General features: G+C 63.8%; 1 protein-coding gene across 1 annotated transcript; it reads right to left on the reverse strand.

The window, feature by feature from the left end:
• Positions 1-5,007: 5,007 nt before the first annotated feature.
• On the reverse strand, positions 5,008-8,740 carry NKX1-1 (NK1 homeobox 1). Its single transcript, XM_031009935.3, has 2 exons — positions 8,278-8,740; positions 5,008-6,095 (listed from the first exon to the last, which is right to left on the reverse strand). The coding sequence occupies exons 1-2, from the start codon at positions 8,738-8,740 to the stop codon at positions 5,212-5,214; spliced, it is 1,347 nt and encodes a 448-aa protein (XP_030865795.1). The 3' UTR covers positions 5,008-5,211.
• Positions 8,741-16,602: the final 7,862 nt, after the last annotated feature.

A 16,602-nucleotide genomic window follows, 5' to 3' on the forward strand; every position in this document is an offset into this window, starting at 1 on the left:
GAATCACGGTCCAAGGGTAGGCGCCCCCAAGCACCTTCCAGTTCCTGGCTCAGTATCAGAGCATGTGGCCTCCAGCCCCAAAGCTACCTCATGGCCCAAGGTGGCTGCTGGGGCTCCAGCCATCACCAGGTCTGTGGAAGGAAGGAGGAGGGCTTTGCCTCCCCTCTGAGCTGATTCCCATAAGCAGCCTTCTCAGTCCCCTACCCCCACACACACTGTTCATGTCGACTTGGCCAGAACCTAGTCACAGGCAGCACCCAGCTGCCTGCTGCCCCAGAAGCAGGACATGTGGAGCTCAGCTCATCTGAGATGAGCGCTCAGCCACAGCCTCCCAGGGAAAGAGAGAAGGCGTCCGCACCAGCAGAGCTGTCTCCAAAGGGGACCACCCTGCAGGGCAGTCGGGAGGAGGTGGGACGTGGACATCCCCAGGTTGTCACCCATGAGCAAGGTCCCCCCCCAGTGGATGAGATGCCCCCACCCCACGGGCCTCTGTGGACGAAAAGGTGACCTTGGGATGGGGGAGGGGCAACAGTGCCAGAGGCAGGTGGGGGCCGCAGTGGTCATGGGGGCAGGGATGGGGCTCAGCCCTGCCTCCTCCCTCAGGTACGGTCCTGCAGCCCTGCCTGGCCGCCCAGCCCTGCCCCTTCCTCCCTGCGCTCACCTCCCTCTGCTGCCGAGCTATTTGTCCAGCCTCACCTCCCCCTCTCCCAGCTGACGCTGTGCACAGCTGGCCAGAAGAGACCAGGAGTGAGGGGGCACTCAGTCACCAGGGAAGAAATGGGGGACCAAGGTGGCGGCCATCACAGGCAGGACACTGGGTGTGGGGAGGCCTGAGCACTGCAGGGAGGTCCTAGGGATGGGGGGACAACGTGGGGGTGGCCAGGGGAGATGTTGGATACAGGGTGTTTTCAGGCATCTGGATGTGGGTAGATTAGGTTGGATGTGGGGAGGGTGCTTGGTGCCTGGGGTTTGCTCTGAGGCTGTGGGGCTGGCTTGGTCTGGGAGGAGCTTGGTCTGGCTTTGTGGTGCCTGGAGGGCCCCTGGCCCCTGGGGGGACATCGCGGGGCAAGGACAGGGTGAGGCACACCATTACCAGGACACCGCAGGGCAAGGACAGGGAGAAGCACACCATTGCCAGGACATCGCGGGGCAAGGACAGGGCCAGGCACACCATTGCCATGGCAGGAAGGCAAGTGGAGGATGAGGGTTCCCCAAGCCCAGGCCGCCCAGGACTCGGAGCAGGAGGAACCAGCCACCAAGTGAGCAGGGCGCTGAGGAGGCCACGCCAGGATGGGGCAGCCAAGGGCCCGAGTGACGGCGAGAGCCTCCTTAGGGGTGGAGAAGTGAGGAGGAAGTGTAGACAGCAGGTGTAGACAGCTCTTTCGATACTTTGGCTGGAGGCTGGGAGGAAAGGGGGAGAGCTGGAGGCCACACGGGGTCCAGGGAGGGTTATGCCTAAGCCGGGAGACACTGGACGCATCTGAAGCCCAGCAGGGGCCGTCTCCCCTGGCAGGACGCAGGCAGGTGACAAGATCCTGTGGCTGGAAGATGGGCTTGGACCTGTGGCCAACCCAGGGTGGGGTTATGGAGAGGGTACACCAGACACCTTAGGGTGTAGGAGCTGGGTGCCCACCAAGGTCGAGGCCCTGGGCTTCGGAAAAGACCAGGCGGGCTGAGGGCGACTTTCTTCAGAAGCCCAGCTGCCTGGGGCTGGGGGTGTGGGCAGGTGGGCATGGGGGTGGGGAGCACAGGGGGGCTCAGCAGGGGCAGCCGGTGGCCCCAATCCATCCTCACCTTTCACTAGGAGTGAGATGCCCGGGGGGAGACTGCACTTCCCAGCCTCCCTTGGCTAAGAGAGGGCCTGTGACCCAGCTCTGGCCAATGGGACATAAGCAGCTGTGTTGTGTGGGCTTCCGGGAAAGCTCCTTGAAAGAGAGGGGTGTTGCTGGCCACTCCTTTTCTTCCTGTTTGCAGCCGGGGGTGAGGATGTGGTGGCTGGAGCCTCAGTTTCCATTGGGGTCTGTGAGGCTGAGGCCCGCCCAGGCCTGATGCAGCACAGAAAGCCAGGAGCTGGGTCTCCAAGGACTCAGTGAAGGTCTCAAAACTGCCCAGGGCTGCCACGGCCAGAATTCCCTCACAAAGAGAAAGTAAACAGTCTCCTTTCAACTCTCTTCATTCAGGTTTTCTCTTACACGCAGCCAAACCCAGGCCTGACTCACACAGCAATGGACCACAGCACCATCGGCTGGTGGGGGTGGGGAGGTGGCCTCAATGGGAGGCCCCTTACCGTCTGGGCTCAGCGGTCCCTGGGCAGGAGACAGGAGCCCAGGGCGTGAGAGCAAATGCCGCCCTTGTCTGGGCTCATGCTCGCTTGACAAGAGGCCCCTCTGTGCCTGGCTTTGCAGCAACGACATGTGTGTGGTTCTGGGAACTCGGGGCAGGTGTGGTCCAGGGCAGGATGGGTCCTGAGCCCTACGAGGAGGGTCCATGGAAGAGTGCCCTCAGATCCCGGGGTTGAGACCTTCCCTCATGGCCCTGACACCAAAGTGAGGGACACGTCGAGACCCCTAACAAGGCTGCCGCTCACCTCTGCCTGCGGCACAGGCCCAGGGAGCTGAAACTGAGTCAGGCACAGGCAGCCTAGACTGGAAATGGTGGGCAGGGGAGGCCCGAACCTGGTGGAAATGGGGGTGGTGGGGCAGCCCGAGGGCTCCCTGGGAGGCAGGCAAGGGAATGGCACCCCAACCCTCCCAGGGAGACTGGGGGCCTGGGGACCCAGTAGGAGTGTGGGCTAAAAAGTGGAGGCTCCTCCAGGAGGGAGCAGGGCACCCGCTGGCACCACAGCTGGCACTGCCCCCAGCAAGCCCCATGACCGCCGGGCCTCAGTTTCCCACATGTGACTCTCAGCAAAGCACAGTGGGAGGCTCAGGTGGCTTTGCACGCAGTCTGACTCCGACGAGGGTCCACTGCACAGTGACTGTGAATCAGAGACTGGAGGAAATGCCCCCCATGCCTGCAGCATGAGGCTGTGGGCTGTCCAGGGAGCTTAGAGAAGGGGTGGTGCAAGGAGGGGGGTATTGCTTCCCAGACCTCACAGCCCCCGGCCCATACCCTCCATCCCATCCTGCAGCCCAGGGGCACTGCTAGAGGGCCCTCCGGTGTGGCTCTGTGTTTCTGGCTGAGCCTTGAGGGGAGGAGACAGAGGAGGCCAGGGTGGGGGCATGTGGAAGCTGGAGGGACGGGGAGCCAGGATCTAAGCTCCATGGGAGGGCTGCACGCAGCGGTCTGGCCCAGCTCTGAGTGGGTCTGAATCTGGCCTGCACCATCGCAGCCACCTTCTGTCATCTCCCTGTGGGGCTGTGAGCTCCTGGAATGTTCCAGCAAGCTCAGCAAAGGGGAAGGCCCTTGCAGCACAGACCTGGGTTCCTCCTGGCCACGCGGCAGCTGCTTTCCCACTCAGCAGCCCCAGTGCCCAGCTTAGGCCAAGCCCGCTGCACTGGCTTCAGCTGTGAGTCGACCCTCTGGCTACACTTGGCCACCTGCAGGTGGCTCGCCTTCCCTCATGGACCCCCACCGAGCAAGCCTGAGCTCTGCCAGCGGAGGGAGGAGGGAGGAGGGAGAGGCTGCCCTGCCCCCGGGCTGGTGAGCCTCAGGACGCTTGCTGCAGGCAGGTGACTTCACCTATGCAGACCCAGAAAGGGAGCAGAGAGCAACTGGGAGTCAGGCCGGCCCTTGGCTGGAGGAACCAAGGCCTGCCTGGGGCCTGGGGTGTGGGGGCAGCAAACACAGAGGGTGATCCCAGCCGCCCCTGCGCCCCCCCCTCAACCTGCCCGATGGCCGGTGCTGCTCTGGGCCTGCTCTCTGTCCACAGGTGCTGGCCAGGCCAGTGGGCAGCAGTGTCTCCCATCTTGCCTGTGGCACTGGGTATTCACTGCCGCCACCTGCCCCCAGCCCTCCCCCAGTGGTTGCTGTCAGGTTGACAGCCCAGAGATGAGCTCAGCCCACTCACGGAAAATGGACAGGACACCAGGAGACTGGGCCCAGTCAGGGCACAGCCGCCACGCAGAGCCAAGCTCCCTCTGTGAGGCAGGGCTCAGGACTCCCGCCAGTGGCAGAAGAGGGGCAGCACCTGCCCGGCTGTGGCCAGTGTCTCATGCCGCCTCCCCACCCTTTCTGGGGCTCTGAACCCTCCTCACGTCGCCCTTCCCCGCTTCCAAGCGCCAGCTTTTGCATCCACACTGCCGCCCAGCCCAAGCGCCTCTGCGTCTCACCTCCCTGAGCCCAGCTCAGGCGAACACCAAACCCACAGGGCTCCGAGAGCCTGTGAGGGGATGTAGGGACCGTTTCCAGCGTCGTTAGAGGAGAGGTGGCAGCTCCAAGAGGGAGCACTCGACCCGACTTTTGGGGGCCGGGGTCTGAATGGGCTGGAACGCTCTTGGGCAGGTAGCTGAGCCCAGGCAGCCCCTTCTCCCCGGGGAAAACAGGCAGGTGCTTCTTCCTCCAGGCAGTAGCCGAAGCTGACACCGCCCCCAAGCTGACACGCCTAGCCCGGTGCTCCCTTGCGGGGCTGTGGGGCAGGGGAGTGGGACCGGAGCAGGATGCAGGGGTGGGGAGCAGGAGGCGGAAAATGCTGCGCTCCCTGCCGCGGCCCCCCCAGCTCCATGGCTAAGAGGAGAGGCGAAGAGGAAGCAGGTGGTCACTTTCCGAGACCTGTGATCTTTTTTGGGACGGGGAGGGAGCGGTCAGGGAGGTGACGCTGGGACCTGAGCCTCAGCCAGCTTGGCGGGTGAGCCCCTGCGCTCAGCCCCTGCGCCCACGACGACGGGCAGGCACCAGCAGAGTGGCCTGAATTCCGGTCGGGGGACGCCAGGCCGGTGGGAAAACGGGCTGGAGTCCCGCTCAAGGCCAACACCCGAGGAGCCTTGGTCCCCACCGGAGAGGATTCATGGGTGGGACCGGCCGGGCGGAGGGCGGCGCGGGAGCCTGGGAGACGGGGGCGCGGCCGCCTGCGGTTTATTGATTGAGTGAAGTTCTGCAAAGTGCTTCGCAGCGGGCCGAGCCCGCGGGAGCCGCCTGCCCGGCCCCGACGCGCATGGTCATTTATAAATTTAAAACTCTTCCGTAGCAACCGGTTATGTACAGAGTCAACGACTGGAATCGTAGAAAACAGCCGGGCCCGGCGGCGGCCTCGGGGGCGGAGCGGCACGGGGCTCAGAGGTGCGGCGCGTAGAAGGCGGGCGCCCCGTAGGTCTGCGAGCCCAGCACGAAGGGCGAGAGCACCGCCGGGCTCGACAGGAACGGCAGCTGCGCGGCGCACACCAGGCCTCCCGGGCCGTGCGCCGGGTACCCGGCCGGGCCGTGCATGCCGAGCGGTGCGCCCATGGGCGGCGAGGGGCTGAGCGGGCTGAGGCCGCCGGGCAGCCCCGTGCCAGGCCCGGCCCCCGGTCCCGGTCCGCCGCTGCCGCCGGTCGGAGCGCTGGTGTCGGCGCCCGGGTTCTGCTTCTTCCACTTGGTTCGGCGGTTCTGGAACCAGATCTTCACCTGCGTCTCGGTGAGGCTGAGCGACAGCGCCAGGTTGAGGCGCTCGCACACCGACAGGTAGCGCGTGGCCTTGAACTTGTTCTCCAGCGCCACGAGCTGCTCGTAGGTGAAGGCGGTGCGCGCTCGCCGCGGCTTCCCGGATTTGGAGTCGGACCCCGTGCGCTTCCGCTTGGGCTTCGCCGCCGTCGCCGTGCCCTGCGGGGTGGTCCCCGCGTCCCCCGGCGCCGCTGCACCTCCCGGTGGGCCCGGGGCAACGGGCGAGTTCTCGCGGGGTCCGGGGGCCGCTGCCTCGTCGACGGTGGCTCGGGGGGACGCGTCGGTCTCAGCCGCGCCCTGGCAACCCGACCCGCGGGCCCCGAGGCCGCCGCCGCCTCCCCGCGCCTCCTCCGCGCCTCGCGCCGCCTCCGTCTCGGGCGCGTCGTCCTCGTCGTCGTCCTCGTCGTCGGGAGCCTCGTCCCCGCTGTCCGCGCTCGGGCTGTGGCCGCCACCGCCGCTGCTGTAGCCGTTGGTGTCGTTGGTCTCGGCCTCCCCTGCCTTGAAGGGGTCGCCGGCATCTGCGGGCGGGAGGGACAAGGGCAGGACAGGGCAGTTAGGACCGGCCCGTTCCCAGATCCCGCCCTCCGCGCGCCCCGCTTCCTCCCCCAGGGTTCCCTCCCGCCCCCTGCTCAGCTCCTCCTGCTTCTTCACCCGCCTCCTCGCTCTTTCCTTCGCTCTGTCGTTTCCCTCCCCTCGGCCTGTCCTTCCTTCCCGCCGCCCGCGTCTCCTCTCGGTCCCTTGCTTGTTTCTTTCTATGGAGAGGGTCCCCCTCGCCCCGCGCTGCCCGTTCTCGCGGTGCCGGGCGTTTTTGCCTGAGCGGGGCTGGACCGGTGCTGCGGGCCGGGCCCGGCTGCAGAGATTACAGCGGAGTGGAAGCTCTGATCGATCCGCAGGGCTGATACAAACTTAATTAAACTCATTTTGTGTAATGTACAAACTAGTTAAGGCCATTTAATTTATTTCGGCGTATATTACCCTCCAATTACCGCCGCCGCAGGGCCAGCCAATTACCGGGCATTTAATAACAGGCCCGGCGGTGGGCCGGAGCCGGCCGAGAGAATGGGCCTTGGGGGACCCAAATCCTATGCCCTGGCCCCGACCCTACCTCAAGCCTCCAGGCCCTGAGATTCGGTCGCGAGGGTCAGCCCCGGCTCCCCTGCCCGCGCCTCGGGCCCCTGCGCAGAGTTGCCGCGGGTAGGGCCCTGCTCGGCCTCACCAGGAGGGCTGGGCGGGCGTGCAGGTCGGAGTGGCTCCCCGCGGCCTAAAGGCCCGGGTCGGCCGAGTCTGAACAGCAGCTCCGCATCCTCCAAGCAGAGGCCCTGAAGTGACTGCATTTTGAGTCTCTGAAATTTGGAAGAAAGCATCTCTCCGAGGCAGGGTCGTCTATGCCCCAGCACTGGGGGCCTAAGTCAGGAGGAGTCGGGGCAGGTGCCCTCCACAGAGCTGCCCAGAGGCAGCCACGGCCTGCTCTCCGGCCAGGTCGGAACCGAAATCTCCGGTAAGAAATGACCAGTCGCTCCTGTCAGATTCCTCCAGGGCGACTGGCCACCTGGCATGGAGGCCAGCAGGTGGTCTGGGTCCCCGCGACCCTCAGCAGGAGTAGGGTCCGCCCCTAGACGACCGCGAGCGCCGTCCCAGCCCTGCCCCGGGTGCCTGGCCCAGATGACTCCCCGGCTGTACTATGCGCGCGCCTTCCCGGCTTCAGCGGGATCCCGGCCTTCCGCCCCATAGACTCCCCGCAGGTGGAGGCTCTGAGCGCAGCCGCCGCAGAGTCCGTAGGGTCCCCTCCACTCAGCCGGATTTGTTCGCCCTCCATCTCGGACGACCCGGAAGAGGCCCCGCGCAGGTGCGGCCCGCAGCCTCCAGGCGCGGAGCCGGTGGCCGCGGCCCAGCCCGGTCCGCCCCGCGCTGTCCTCCCTGTGCTTCAGTAGGGCCGGAAAGTTGGAGGGAGGAGGAGGGGACACAAAAAGCAATCAGGAGCAGGTCGAATGCAATTCGCGATCAATAGCGGCCCCTAATAAGTGTAATAGGTTTTAATCGAGTAATTATCCGAATTTTGACCCTATAATTTAGATGTTCGGGGGGAGTTTGCAAGGTGCTTGAAAGAGATATGCACGCGCCGTAATGGGATATCGACCGGACCGGGGGGCGCGGGCCGCCCCATTACCAGCCGCTTTCCGCCGCTAAGCACATTTCCCCTTAACTGTAATCGAAGGGATTTAATTGTTTTTCCAGAGATAACCAGCGTTTTGTCACAATTAGTCTGATTTGTCCAAAAAAAAAAAAAAGAGAGAGAGAGAGAGAGAGGGAGAGAGGAGGGAGAGAGGGAGGCCTCGGGCGGGCACAGTGGGGGCGGGGAGGTCACGGGCCAGCCACCGCGCGCGGCCCCTCGCCTCCTGCACCAACTACCCTTCCAGGCCGGAGACGCGCGGAGGCGAACCCTGGATCGGCCTCACAGCCCTGCAGCCCCTGGGCCTGACCCGGCTAAGCTTCTCCAGAGGAGCCTGGCGATGCAGGCCCTGCAGTCCGGGTCGGATGGAGGCCACGGGTGGGCTGGTGCGGACCCGGCGCTCAGCGAACTTTCCATGGAGCCTCGGCGTGGGCCAGACCCAACTCGCCACGGTGTCCCAGGGTCGTAAACGCATAGAAGCCTCCGGTCCCCCTGTCCCTGCGACCTGGTGCCGGGCGCATCCTACTCACTCGGCGGCTCAGCTCCGGCGGCTCCGACTCCTCCGGCGCCGGCGAGGGCTCGGCGCTCCAGCTCCTCCGCGCGTGGCGGGCGTCCCGAGGCGGCAGGTGCAGGGGCGCATGGGGCCGAAGCGCAAGGGGCGCACGCAGCGGGCGCCACTGGGCCCAGCAGCACGCAACGACGCCTCCTGCTGTTGAACTTGTTGGGGTCCAGGATGTCCAGTACGGAGAAGGAGGTGGGGCGCAGGGGCCCTGCGGGCCGGGCCGCTCCAGCCCCCTCGGGTGCCGCAGGCACAGTGTCGCTGGCCGCGAGCGGCGGGGCTCCAGCGCGGGGAAAGGCCGGCAGCTCGGCGCGCCCGTCCATAGCTTCCGGGGCAGCGGCGGCGGGAGCGGGCGGTGCGGGCCCCGAACCTGGCCCGGGAGGCGGCGGTAGCGCGGGAATGTCCCCAGGAGCCGCGGGGCCGCTAGCGCTCATGCCGGCCTCCCGCCGCTCCGGCGGCTCGGGCCCCGCCGCCTACTGGGCTCCCATCCCTGGCGGCCCCGGCACCGCCACACGACCCCGCGCAGGCGGCCGCTGCTCCGCTCGCTCTCGGCGCCGCGCCCTGAGCTTGGCCGGTGCTGCCTTCGCCGCCGCCTTAGGCGCCCGCGGCGCCTGGTCCGCGCATTTATGACAGCCCAGCCGGAGGCGCCCACGCGCCCACACGCCGAACACACGTGCGCCCGCAGGCGGCCGCGGGGCTCCGCCGCCCTCGTTAGCGAGCGCGCCTAATTGGCTGCGAACGGTCCCGGGCCGAGGAGGCGGGCCCCGCACGGGACACACGGACGGAGCCGCCGGGCCGGACGAACAGACACGCAGCCCGGAGCCCAGCGCGGTCCGCAGGCGGCTGTGGTGGTCAGCGGCGCGTCGCTGCGCCTCCGCTCGTCCGGAAACGGCGCGCCAGCCTCCTTGGCTAAGGGGGAGGAGACAGCCCCGGCTTTTAAATAATTGCGGGATCAATCTGCGGCGGGGCCGCAGCGACCCCAGGGCGCGCGGGCCAGCGAGCGCCAAGAGTTGGCTGGGACATCCCGGCGCAGGATGCGGTGACTGGCCCGGCCTCTCCTCCTGGCCCCCAGCGCGCAGGGCCCTGAGCTCCGAAGGCTCCCACAGCTCTGGCGCCCCTCGGCAGTTGGGGTGGGGATGGGGGGAGAGGTTCTCAAGCGCGATTCTCCGAGTCTCCGCCGGGTCTGCAGCCCCCTCCCGCGCGTTCCGTGGGTCTCGGTCCCGCCTCTCTCACTTGCTCCCGCTTGGGGTCTCCTTTTGCGTCTCCAGGGTCTCTCTTGCTCAGGGTCTCTGCCCCTCCATCCCTTCCCACGCCCGCCCCTTTCACGTCGTCAAATTAGGGCCCGACCTGGAGTCCCAGCAGAGGGGCGGAGCCGGCGGTCCCCGGGCCGCTCATTAGAAGTGGAATCGAAAATGAGAGACTGCTTGTCCCTCTTAACCCGCCCCCAAAAGGGGGACCGACAAATTGCACACACAGCAGGCGGCCTACATAAAATCGATCCTCTTCAAGTAAGGGGAAAATGTGTGTTTCTTCCAAAAAGAATACGACAAATGCCCCCTTCTCCACATCTCGATAAATAGGAAGCCCCGCAGCCTGAGTCTTTATTTGGGTATGTTTTATCTATAGCGGCGGTGATTGCAGGACAGGGCCCTGCGGCCCGCGGCCCGCGGCCCTCCGCCCTCGGCCCTCGAGGATTGGGCCTGGCGTCCGGAATCCCAGTGCGGGATCGTGGTAGCTCCCCGGCGGGTCGCTCGTCTCCCTCCTCCTCCTGCCCACGCAGCGAGCAGCCAGACGCAGGTGGACCCTGGTGGGCGCCGGCAGTGGGAGCGCGCGCGCTTCTTCAGGGTGTGAGCGCGCGGGCGCGTGCACCGGCGGGTGTGCGCGCCGCCTTACGCTGCGGTCCCCGGAGCCCGTTCCGCGCGCAGGGCGGTCCTTTGCAATTACCGCGGGCAATGATCCTTTGGAAGCAGAAATTAAAAGTTGGGAGAAATAATGGTGGACCGATCGGCTGTAATTTGGGCCAAGCTCGGACACGCTGAGCCCCAGGGAGCCTGGAACTGGTTGGGCGGGGCGGGGGGGGGGGGCCCGCAGGCCTTCCCGTCCCCCTTCTCCTCCCCCTTCCCCTCCCCCGCCCTCCCCGCTGCTGGTCCATCCCGAGATTCTAATCAGATCCACAGCACTGTGTCCTTCCTTGCCAGCACTTGATTATTCTTTATCTTTAAATTATAAATCACCTCTGGGGAAGGAGGGTGGGTAATCTCCCATTGCAGGGAGGCAATTATCTCCTTTGCGCCCCACCTTGGTCTTCACTCTCTCCCCCTCCCCCAGCTAAATTTGGATATAGAGGTGCACACGCCACTCACACACACACTCGTTCACAAGTGCGTAGCACACACAAGCACCCAGCATCCGTTCACGAGCATCCGTTCACGAGCACCCAGGCACACAAGCCCTGCAGAGCCCTCACAAACGCACTGGCATCCCTGCATCTCCCTCTTCCCCGCCAGCGCCAGCGCCAGCTCCGCGCTGGTCTTGGCTTCCTCTTTCACTCTTTCCCGAGGAGGGGCACACCAGACCCTTTCCAGGTCCCTGTGCCCCCTCCCCAGGAGACCGCTGGGTGGCGGGCGAGGCCTGGGTGGGGGAGGGCCGGGCAGGTCTCAAGGGCAGACCCCTGACCTGGCTGCGGGTCTCCCTGCAAGCACAACCCACTCAAAGCGTCCGTCCCTGCCATGGCCTGACCTCAGCCAAACATCTCCCACTAGTAGCCATAACACCCACCCCTGCCGGGTCCCAGACAGTTGGAACACCTGCGCGTGAGGAAGGGATGGGTAATGGGCACACAGCCCTCTTAGTACAACTTTCAAAACGAACACAATCACGTGGAAAAGATGTTTTATACAACATAGATGCAGTATGTATGATGACTGTCACTAAAACATAGTAAATATAACACATTAAATACGATAGGGAATAGCATAACGGAATTGTGTTATACAATGATGACTCGTTTCCCAGCAAACACGTGCACACCGAGCGCTGCAGAATGTTCTCCCTGATGGGGGCGGGGCTGGTCAGGGTTGAGTGCCACTTTGACGAAAGCACGTGGCTATCTGAGGTTTGTGGGCCCCAAGGTTCTCCTTGAGCCTTCCCTCCCCTCCTCTCTCTGCCCCACACCATCCTCGTGTGAGCCGCAGTGGGCAGGGTAATGAACTTCGAAGTTTTCAGTCAGGTTCAGAGGAGCAGGGGCCGGGTGGTGGAGCCTGAGGGGTCCCCCAGAGCTACACAGGGCACCTCCCGTCGCCTCCCCTGGAAAAGGCACGGAGAGGGCATCGCTGCATGCTCCCCTGCCCCACCCCTGCCCCATCTCTGAGGAACAAGGTAAGCCACAGAGATGCAGGGCACCCCTCCTCCTCCTCTCTCAGATCCCCAGAAACATCCCTCCCCTCCCCGATCTCAACCTAGCATGTCTGGGGCTATAAAGACGTCCTTTCACTCCTAATCACAATTGATTGTCAGTTAGACCCCCATTTGTGCAATCTCTGCCCATCTGCCATCTCGGGTTATCTCCAAGACACCAGCTTCACTTGCAGGGCCCCAGGTGGGCACTGACAGGTGAAATCAGTGCCGGGGGTGGGCTGCCCCTGCCTGCCCAGTGCACAGGAAACATTCCCTCCATTGCAGAGCTCTCCCCCGCTGCAGGTCCAGGTGGGGTCACGATGGGCTTGGGTGTGGGCGTCGGCAGGAACACGCCTGGGACAGAAGCAGAAGTATGGGTGATGGTAAAGGGTCTTAGAAGGGAGCATGAGGAAAGGAGTGGGTGGGAGCTGAGACTTCAAGGATTTTCTCCCCAGCATTAGAGGTTTTTAAAGTTTGAGGGACAAGAGGAAGAGGGGGAGCCAGGCACCACTGCCACGAACTCAGCGTGGGTTTATGAACCACCCCCCGCCGCATTTTTTTCATCTGTCAATTGTAGGGGTTGAGTCCCATGCGAGCTTCCAGGTCCTGATACCCTGCCCTCATGGGGTGAATGATGACGACAAGGTCACAGCCTTTTACTTGGTGCATGGAGGGGGGTCCCTTCTCTCTTTGCCTGGAAAGCTTTCGCTGGATAGGCTGGAAAGGCAGCAGGGTCCCAGGGGCTCTAGGGTTGGGCAGAGGCATAATCACCTCCACTTTGTATAGTGTTTGCCTCGTGCGAAGTGCACCCCACCCCACCCTTGGCCCCACAGCCTCGCTGTGCACCTCCTTGCATCTGCCGGACGGGCGGGGGGTGCGGGCGGAGGACGGGGAAGGAGGCTCCTGTGTCCCCTCCTCTCGCGCCTGCACACACTCGCGCCACGGCGACCCATGTTGATCACCGGAGTTTGGGAAGTCAGAGAGGAGCCCTCTGCTTTCAGGCCTGGGTTCCTTCTCTAAGATATGCCCACTTAGGGGCCTGTGACTCCTCAAGAAAGAGTGTACCACACTCGGGACACCAGAAGCGAGAGGGGACACAGGCTCTGACCTCGAGAGCACGTCAGCTCTGGAGACCCGCGGCCCCAGCCTCGTGCGCCTCCGCACAGGGCAGCTTCAGCACTGCGAACAGCGCCAGCACCGCGGACAGCGCGCTCCCGCCACGCCCCCGGAGGCCACGGGCTCGGGACGTGTTCAGCACCGCGGACAGCGCCCGCAACTCCGAGTGTCTCCTGGCCTCCAGCCCGCCGTCTCTGACCTCCCTGCCCCGCCCTCGACTCCTTCTCTTTGGAGATGCCCCAGGGGAGGAAGAGGGTGGCAGGCTATGTGTGGAGTCTTGGCACGGCGTACATTACACAGCCCGATCAAAAGCCAGCCTGTTCACCTCGACCAAGCCAGCATCCGCCAACGGGCCAGAAGTTTACCTGGCCGTTCACCGCGTGGGCTTCCATTCTCCTACCTGCCAGCTGTGTGAGTTAAGGAGGGAAAGCACGTGGCACAGGGTCCGGCTTCTGGCGAGGAGCCCACCAGAGATGCAAAGGTGAGGCTGAAACCCTTTAAACTTAAAAACAAGAAGATACAAACAATTGGAACAACTGGGGACACGGGTGCTATGTGGAGAGCAGGACGCCTGGCTTCCCATCAGGGCTGCAGAGGCGGCCACGGTTGGCTCCCTCTCCCGGGTGCTGCTGGTTGAACTTGGAGAGCACCCTGGCTCCTGAGGGTTTACCGACCACAGGGTCAGGCCGGGGCAGGGATTACCACCTTACAGACACATAGCCTGAGGCCAGTGAGGACCCATGCTGTGCTCAGTGTCCCCAGCCGGTAAGTGGTAGGGTTTTTATGTGAACGCTGGGTTCCTTTGACACAGCGTTTTTCATGTGCAAAGTCATAGGTAATCGTGTGACTGGTCTCTTGAGAGAAAGCATCCAAGCCCAGAGGGGTCCTTACTCCTCAGGCTCTGTCCCCCCAGACTCTCTCTTATTGCCCCTGCCCTCTCTGGCCTCTGCCTGCCACTGGCTTACACTGCATGGGGCAGCAGCATGCCCGGGTTGGAGCCTGCCTGGGATGGCCACCTTCCCTCCCTTGTCCCCAAGCTCCTGCCGGTACTCAGGGCTTGAAGCATAGGCATTCTCCTGTCTGTGGCTGCCACAGTCATCTAGGGGTCTCTGTGGGAATCACCAGAGTCACGTTGCCTGGAGACACATGGTCAGGAGACCCCTCCTGAGTGGGGGTCTGGGGGTGCCTTGGCCGCCTGGCCTCTGCCTGTCACTGCCCCAGACTGGCTGCCTCCTGTCTGCTTTCCATCATTCTAAAATGTAAATTGAATAGTACTCCTCCCCTTCCAGAAGTGCCAGGGACCATGTCTGGGCTCTGCAGCCTGGTATCAGGGGCCATTCCTGGCTGGATCCTTCCAGGTATCCTGTATGCTCCCTAAGCCTGTACCTGGTACTCCGAGCCCCTCCCTGTGCCTGGATGGCCGAGCCGCCATGTCCTCTCTGCTGTTGGTTACTCCGAGCCCCTCCCTGTGCCTGGATGGCCGAGCTGCCATGTCCTCTCTGCTGGTGGTTACTCCGAGCCCCTCCCTGTGCCTGGATGGCCGAGCTGCCATGTCCTCTCCGCTGGTGGTTACTCCGAGCCCCTCCCTGTGCCTGGATGGCCGAGCTGCCATGTCCTCTCTGCTGGTGGTTACTCCGAGCCCCTCCCTGTGCCTGGATGGCCGAGCTGCCATGTCCTCTCCACTGGTGGTTACTCCGAGCCCCTCCCTGTGCCTGGATGGCTGAGCTGCCATGTCCTCTCAGTGCCCTTAGCCACTCACTAGTGCACATGCATCATCCCTGCTCCCCTTGGTGGCAGCACTACCTGGAGGCCACCCTGATTTCCTCAAGTAAGGCAGGTGCCATCCTGTGCACCCCTCCAACCCAAGCTTTCACAGTTCTGCCTTAACACATCACGTGACCTTTATCTGTTCACTGGCGGATCCCCCACCCCGCGCCCCCGAGACTGTAGAGGCAGGATGCAAAAGGCAAAAGCATTCTGGGACAGGGAAGAGTGAAGGGCCCAATGCTGGCAGGTGGGGCAGTGTTTCAGCCTGTGCACCCCACCTCCACCCTTTTAGTGGTCTGACATCCTGGTCCATCTGTCTAGCCCCTGGGCAGGGAAACGGCTCTGGCCACCTTGACTCTGTCCTCCACGAACAGTGTGGTCTGGCACTGATCCATTTTCTCCGTGTGGGCTGGTGGACCCCTGCTCTGGGCTGCTGTGTCATGGCTTAACTTGGAGGAACTTCCCTGGGCCCCCAGAGACACCTGGGAGCACACTACCCCCTCCTCCATGGCTGAGCAGCTGGTGGGATTTACACCCCCGAGCTGCCCTCGAATCAGGCCACGGGGGACTTTACAGAGAGGTATTTTTGTCCAGTTCTGGCTCTGTCTTTCCTGGACTCCCTCTTGAAATCCCTGCCTTTGGTAAGTCCCGGGCATCTGAACACATCTGAATCCCTGCCTCTGGCACGGCTTTGTCTTCCCCAGAGGCCATGCAGGAAGAGGGTGGAAACAGAGACCTGGGGAGTCCCCTGCACAGGGGGAGTGGTCATCCCTGCCATGCTGTGGAGCTTGGCTCCAGCTCAAATCAGGAGCCAGGGTGTGTGGTGTGCATTCACAGCAGGGCCCGTCCTCCCTCACTGCAGCCCCATCCAACTGGGGAAGCGTTAATTGAATCAGCAATGTGACCCATGGGAGAATTTACCCACAATTCTCCTCCCTTTACCCTCTCCGCAATCCACGGCCTTCCTCTGGGGAACAGACACTTCCAGCCAGGCTGAAGCTGGTCTTGGCCCATGACCCGCAGTGGGCAGAGTGGTGAGGTGTGGGTTCTGAGCTCAGGCCATAAGGGCCCCCTGCCGGTTGGAGACCCCCTCCACGAGAACGTGCTGCAGGGAGCAATTACTCCCTCAGCCTGGGACTTGGAATGAAGGCGTGGAGCCAACTGGATCCAATGCGAAGCCTTCAACCTGATGAGCCCACCAAGGGCAGCCACACTGAGCTGACCACAGCCCAGTGCAGGAGACGGTGCCGCTTCGACCCTGTCTTCGGGGTTGTTACCCAGAGGCATTGTAGCAGAGACCACCCGCCTGGAAGAAGTGGTGTCCCTGGCCACTGCAGGCCGCTGAGTCTTGGGGTTGAGAAAACGTGGCTTCAGCACCACCACCGTGCGTCTACCTGGAGCCCACCCTCTTACCTGGCTCCCATCTCACCTGGCTCCTCTGCCTCAGTTTCTCCCTCTGTGACAGGGTTCCATGTGTTCACCTCTATCCTCCCCACCATTACCCCAGACGCGGGTGCCAGCGTTTCTTCCAGCACGCCGTGCCCCACGAGGAGCCCACTCCCCCGTTATCACTCACGGGGCTCCTCGTGGCTCCTCTGACAGGGTGGGCACTGTGGTGGCCGTAAGGGGCAGGGATGAGCGCGCTCAGGGAGACCCCGCGGTTACCGCAGCCTTTCAGGGAGGAGGGAGGTGGCGGATGCGGTCTGGGAGGGCTCCAGGCGTGAGAAGGCGGCCCTTGCCTGGCTCAGGGGAGCAGGGAGCTTCCAGGGTGGGTGCGGGGAGGAAGGAGGAGTAAGGGGTTGAGAGGCCAGGTACACAGCAGGTGCTCAATAAACGAGTTCTGCACCGTCACCCCGCCCTGCAGGGCCGCTCTGGGTTCGGAGGGCGCGTAGGGAGGGCGGGTCAGGCCGCGCAATGAGCTTAATTGAGGTTAATGCCTCCCACAGCTCCGCGATTATTAAATTATCATCATCACGCGCGTGAATCATAATTAGAAGTTTGAGGAACGCTCCTGCGG

The sequence above is a fragment of the Gorilla gorilla genome, chromosome 3 (genome assembly GCF_029281585.2).
Source record: "Gorilla gorilla gorilla isolate KB3781 chromosome 3, NHGRI_mGorGor1-v2.1_pri, whole genome shotgun sequence".
In the NCBI taxonomy this organism is placed as follows: Eukaryota; Metazoa; Chordata; class Mammalia; order Primates; family Hominidae; genus Gorilla; species Gorilla gorilla.

What these genes read in the sequence shown, in the direction of transcription:
- NKX1-1 (XM_031009935.3), bottom strand. Translation starts at nt 8,740, where the DNA reads ATGAGCGCTAGCGGCCCCGCGGCTCCTGGGGACATTCCCGCGCTACCG. An exon ending in CGCCGGAGCTGAGCCGCCGA is followed by an intron (nt 6,096 to 8,277) that starts GTGAGTAGGATG and finishes TCCCGCCCGCAG; the next exon opens with ATGCCGGCGACCCCTTCAAG.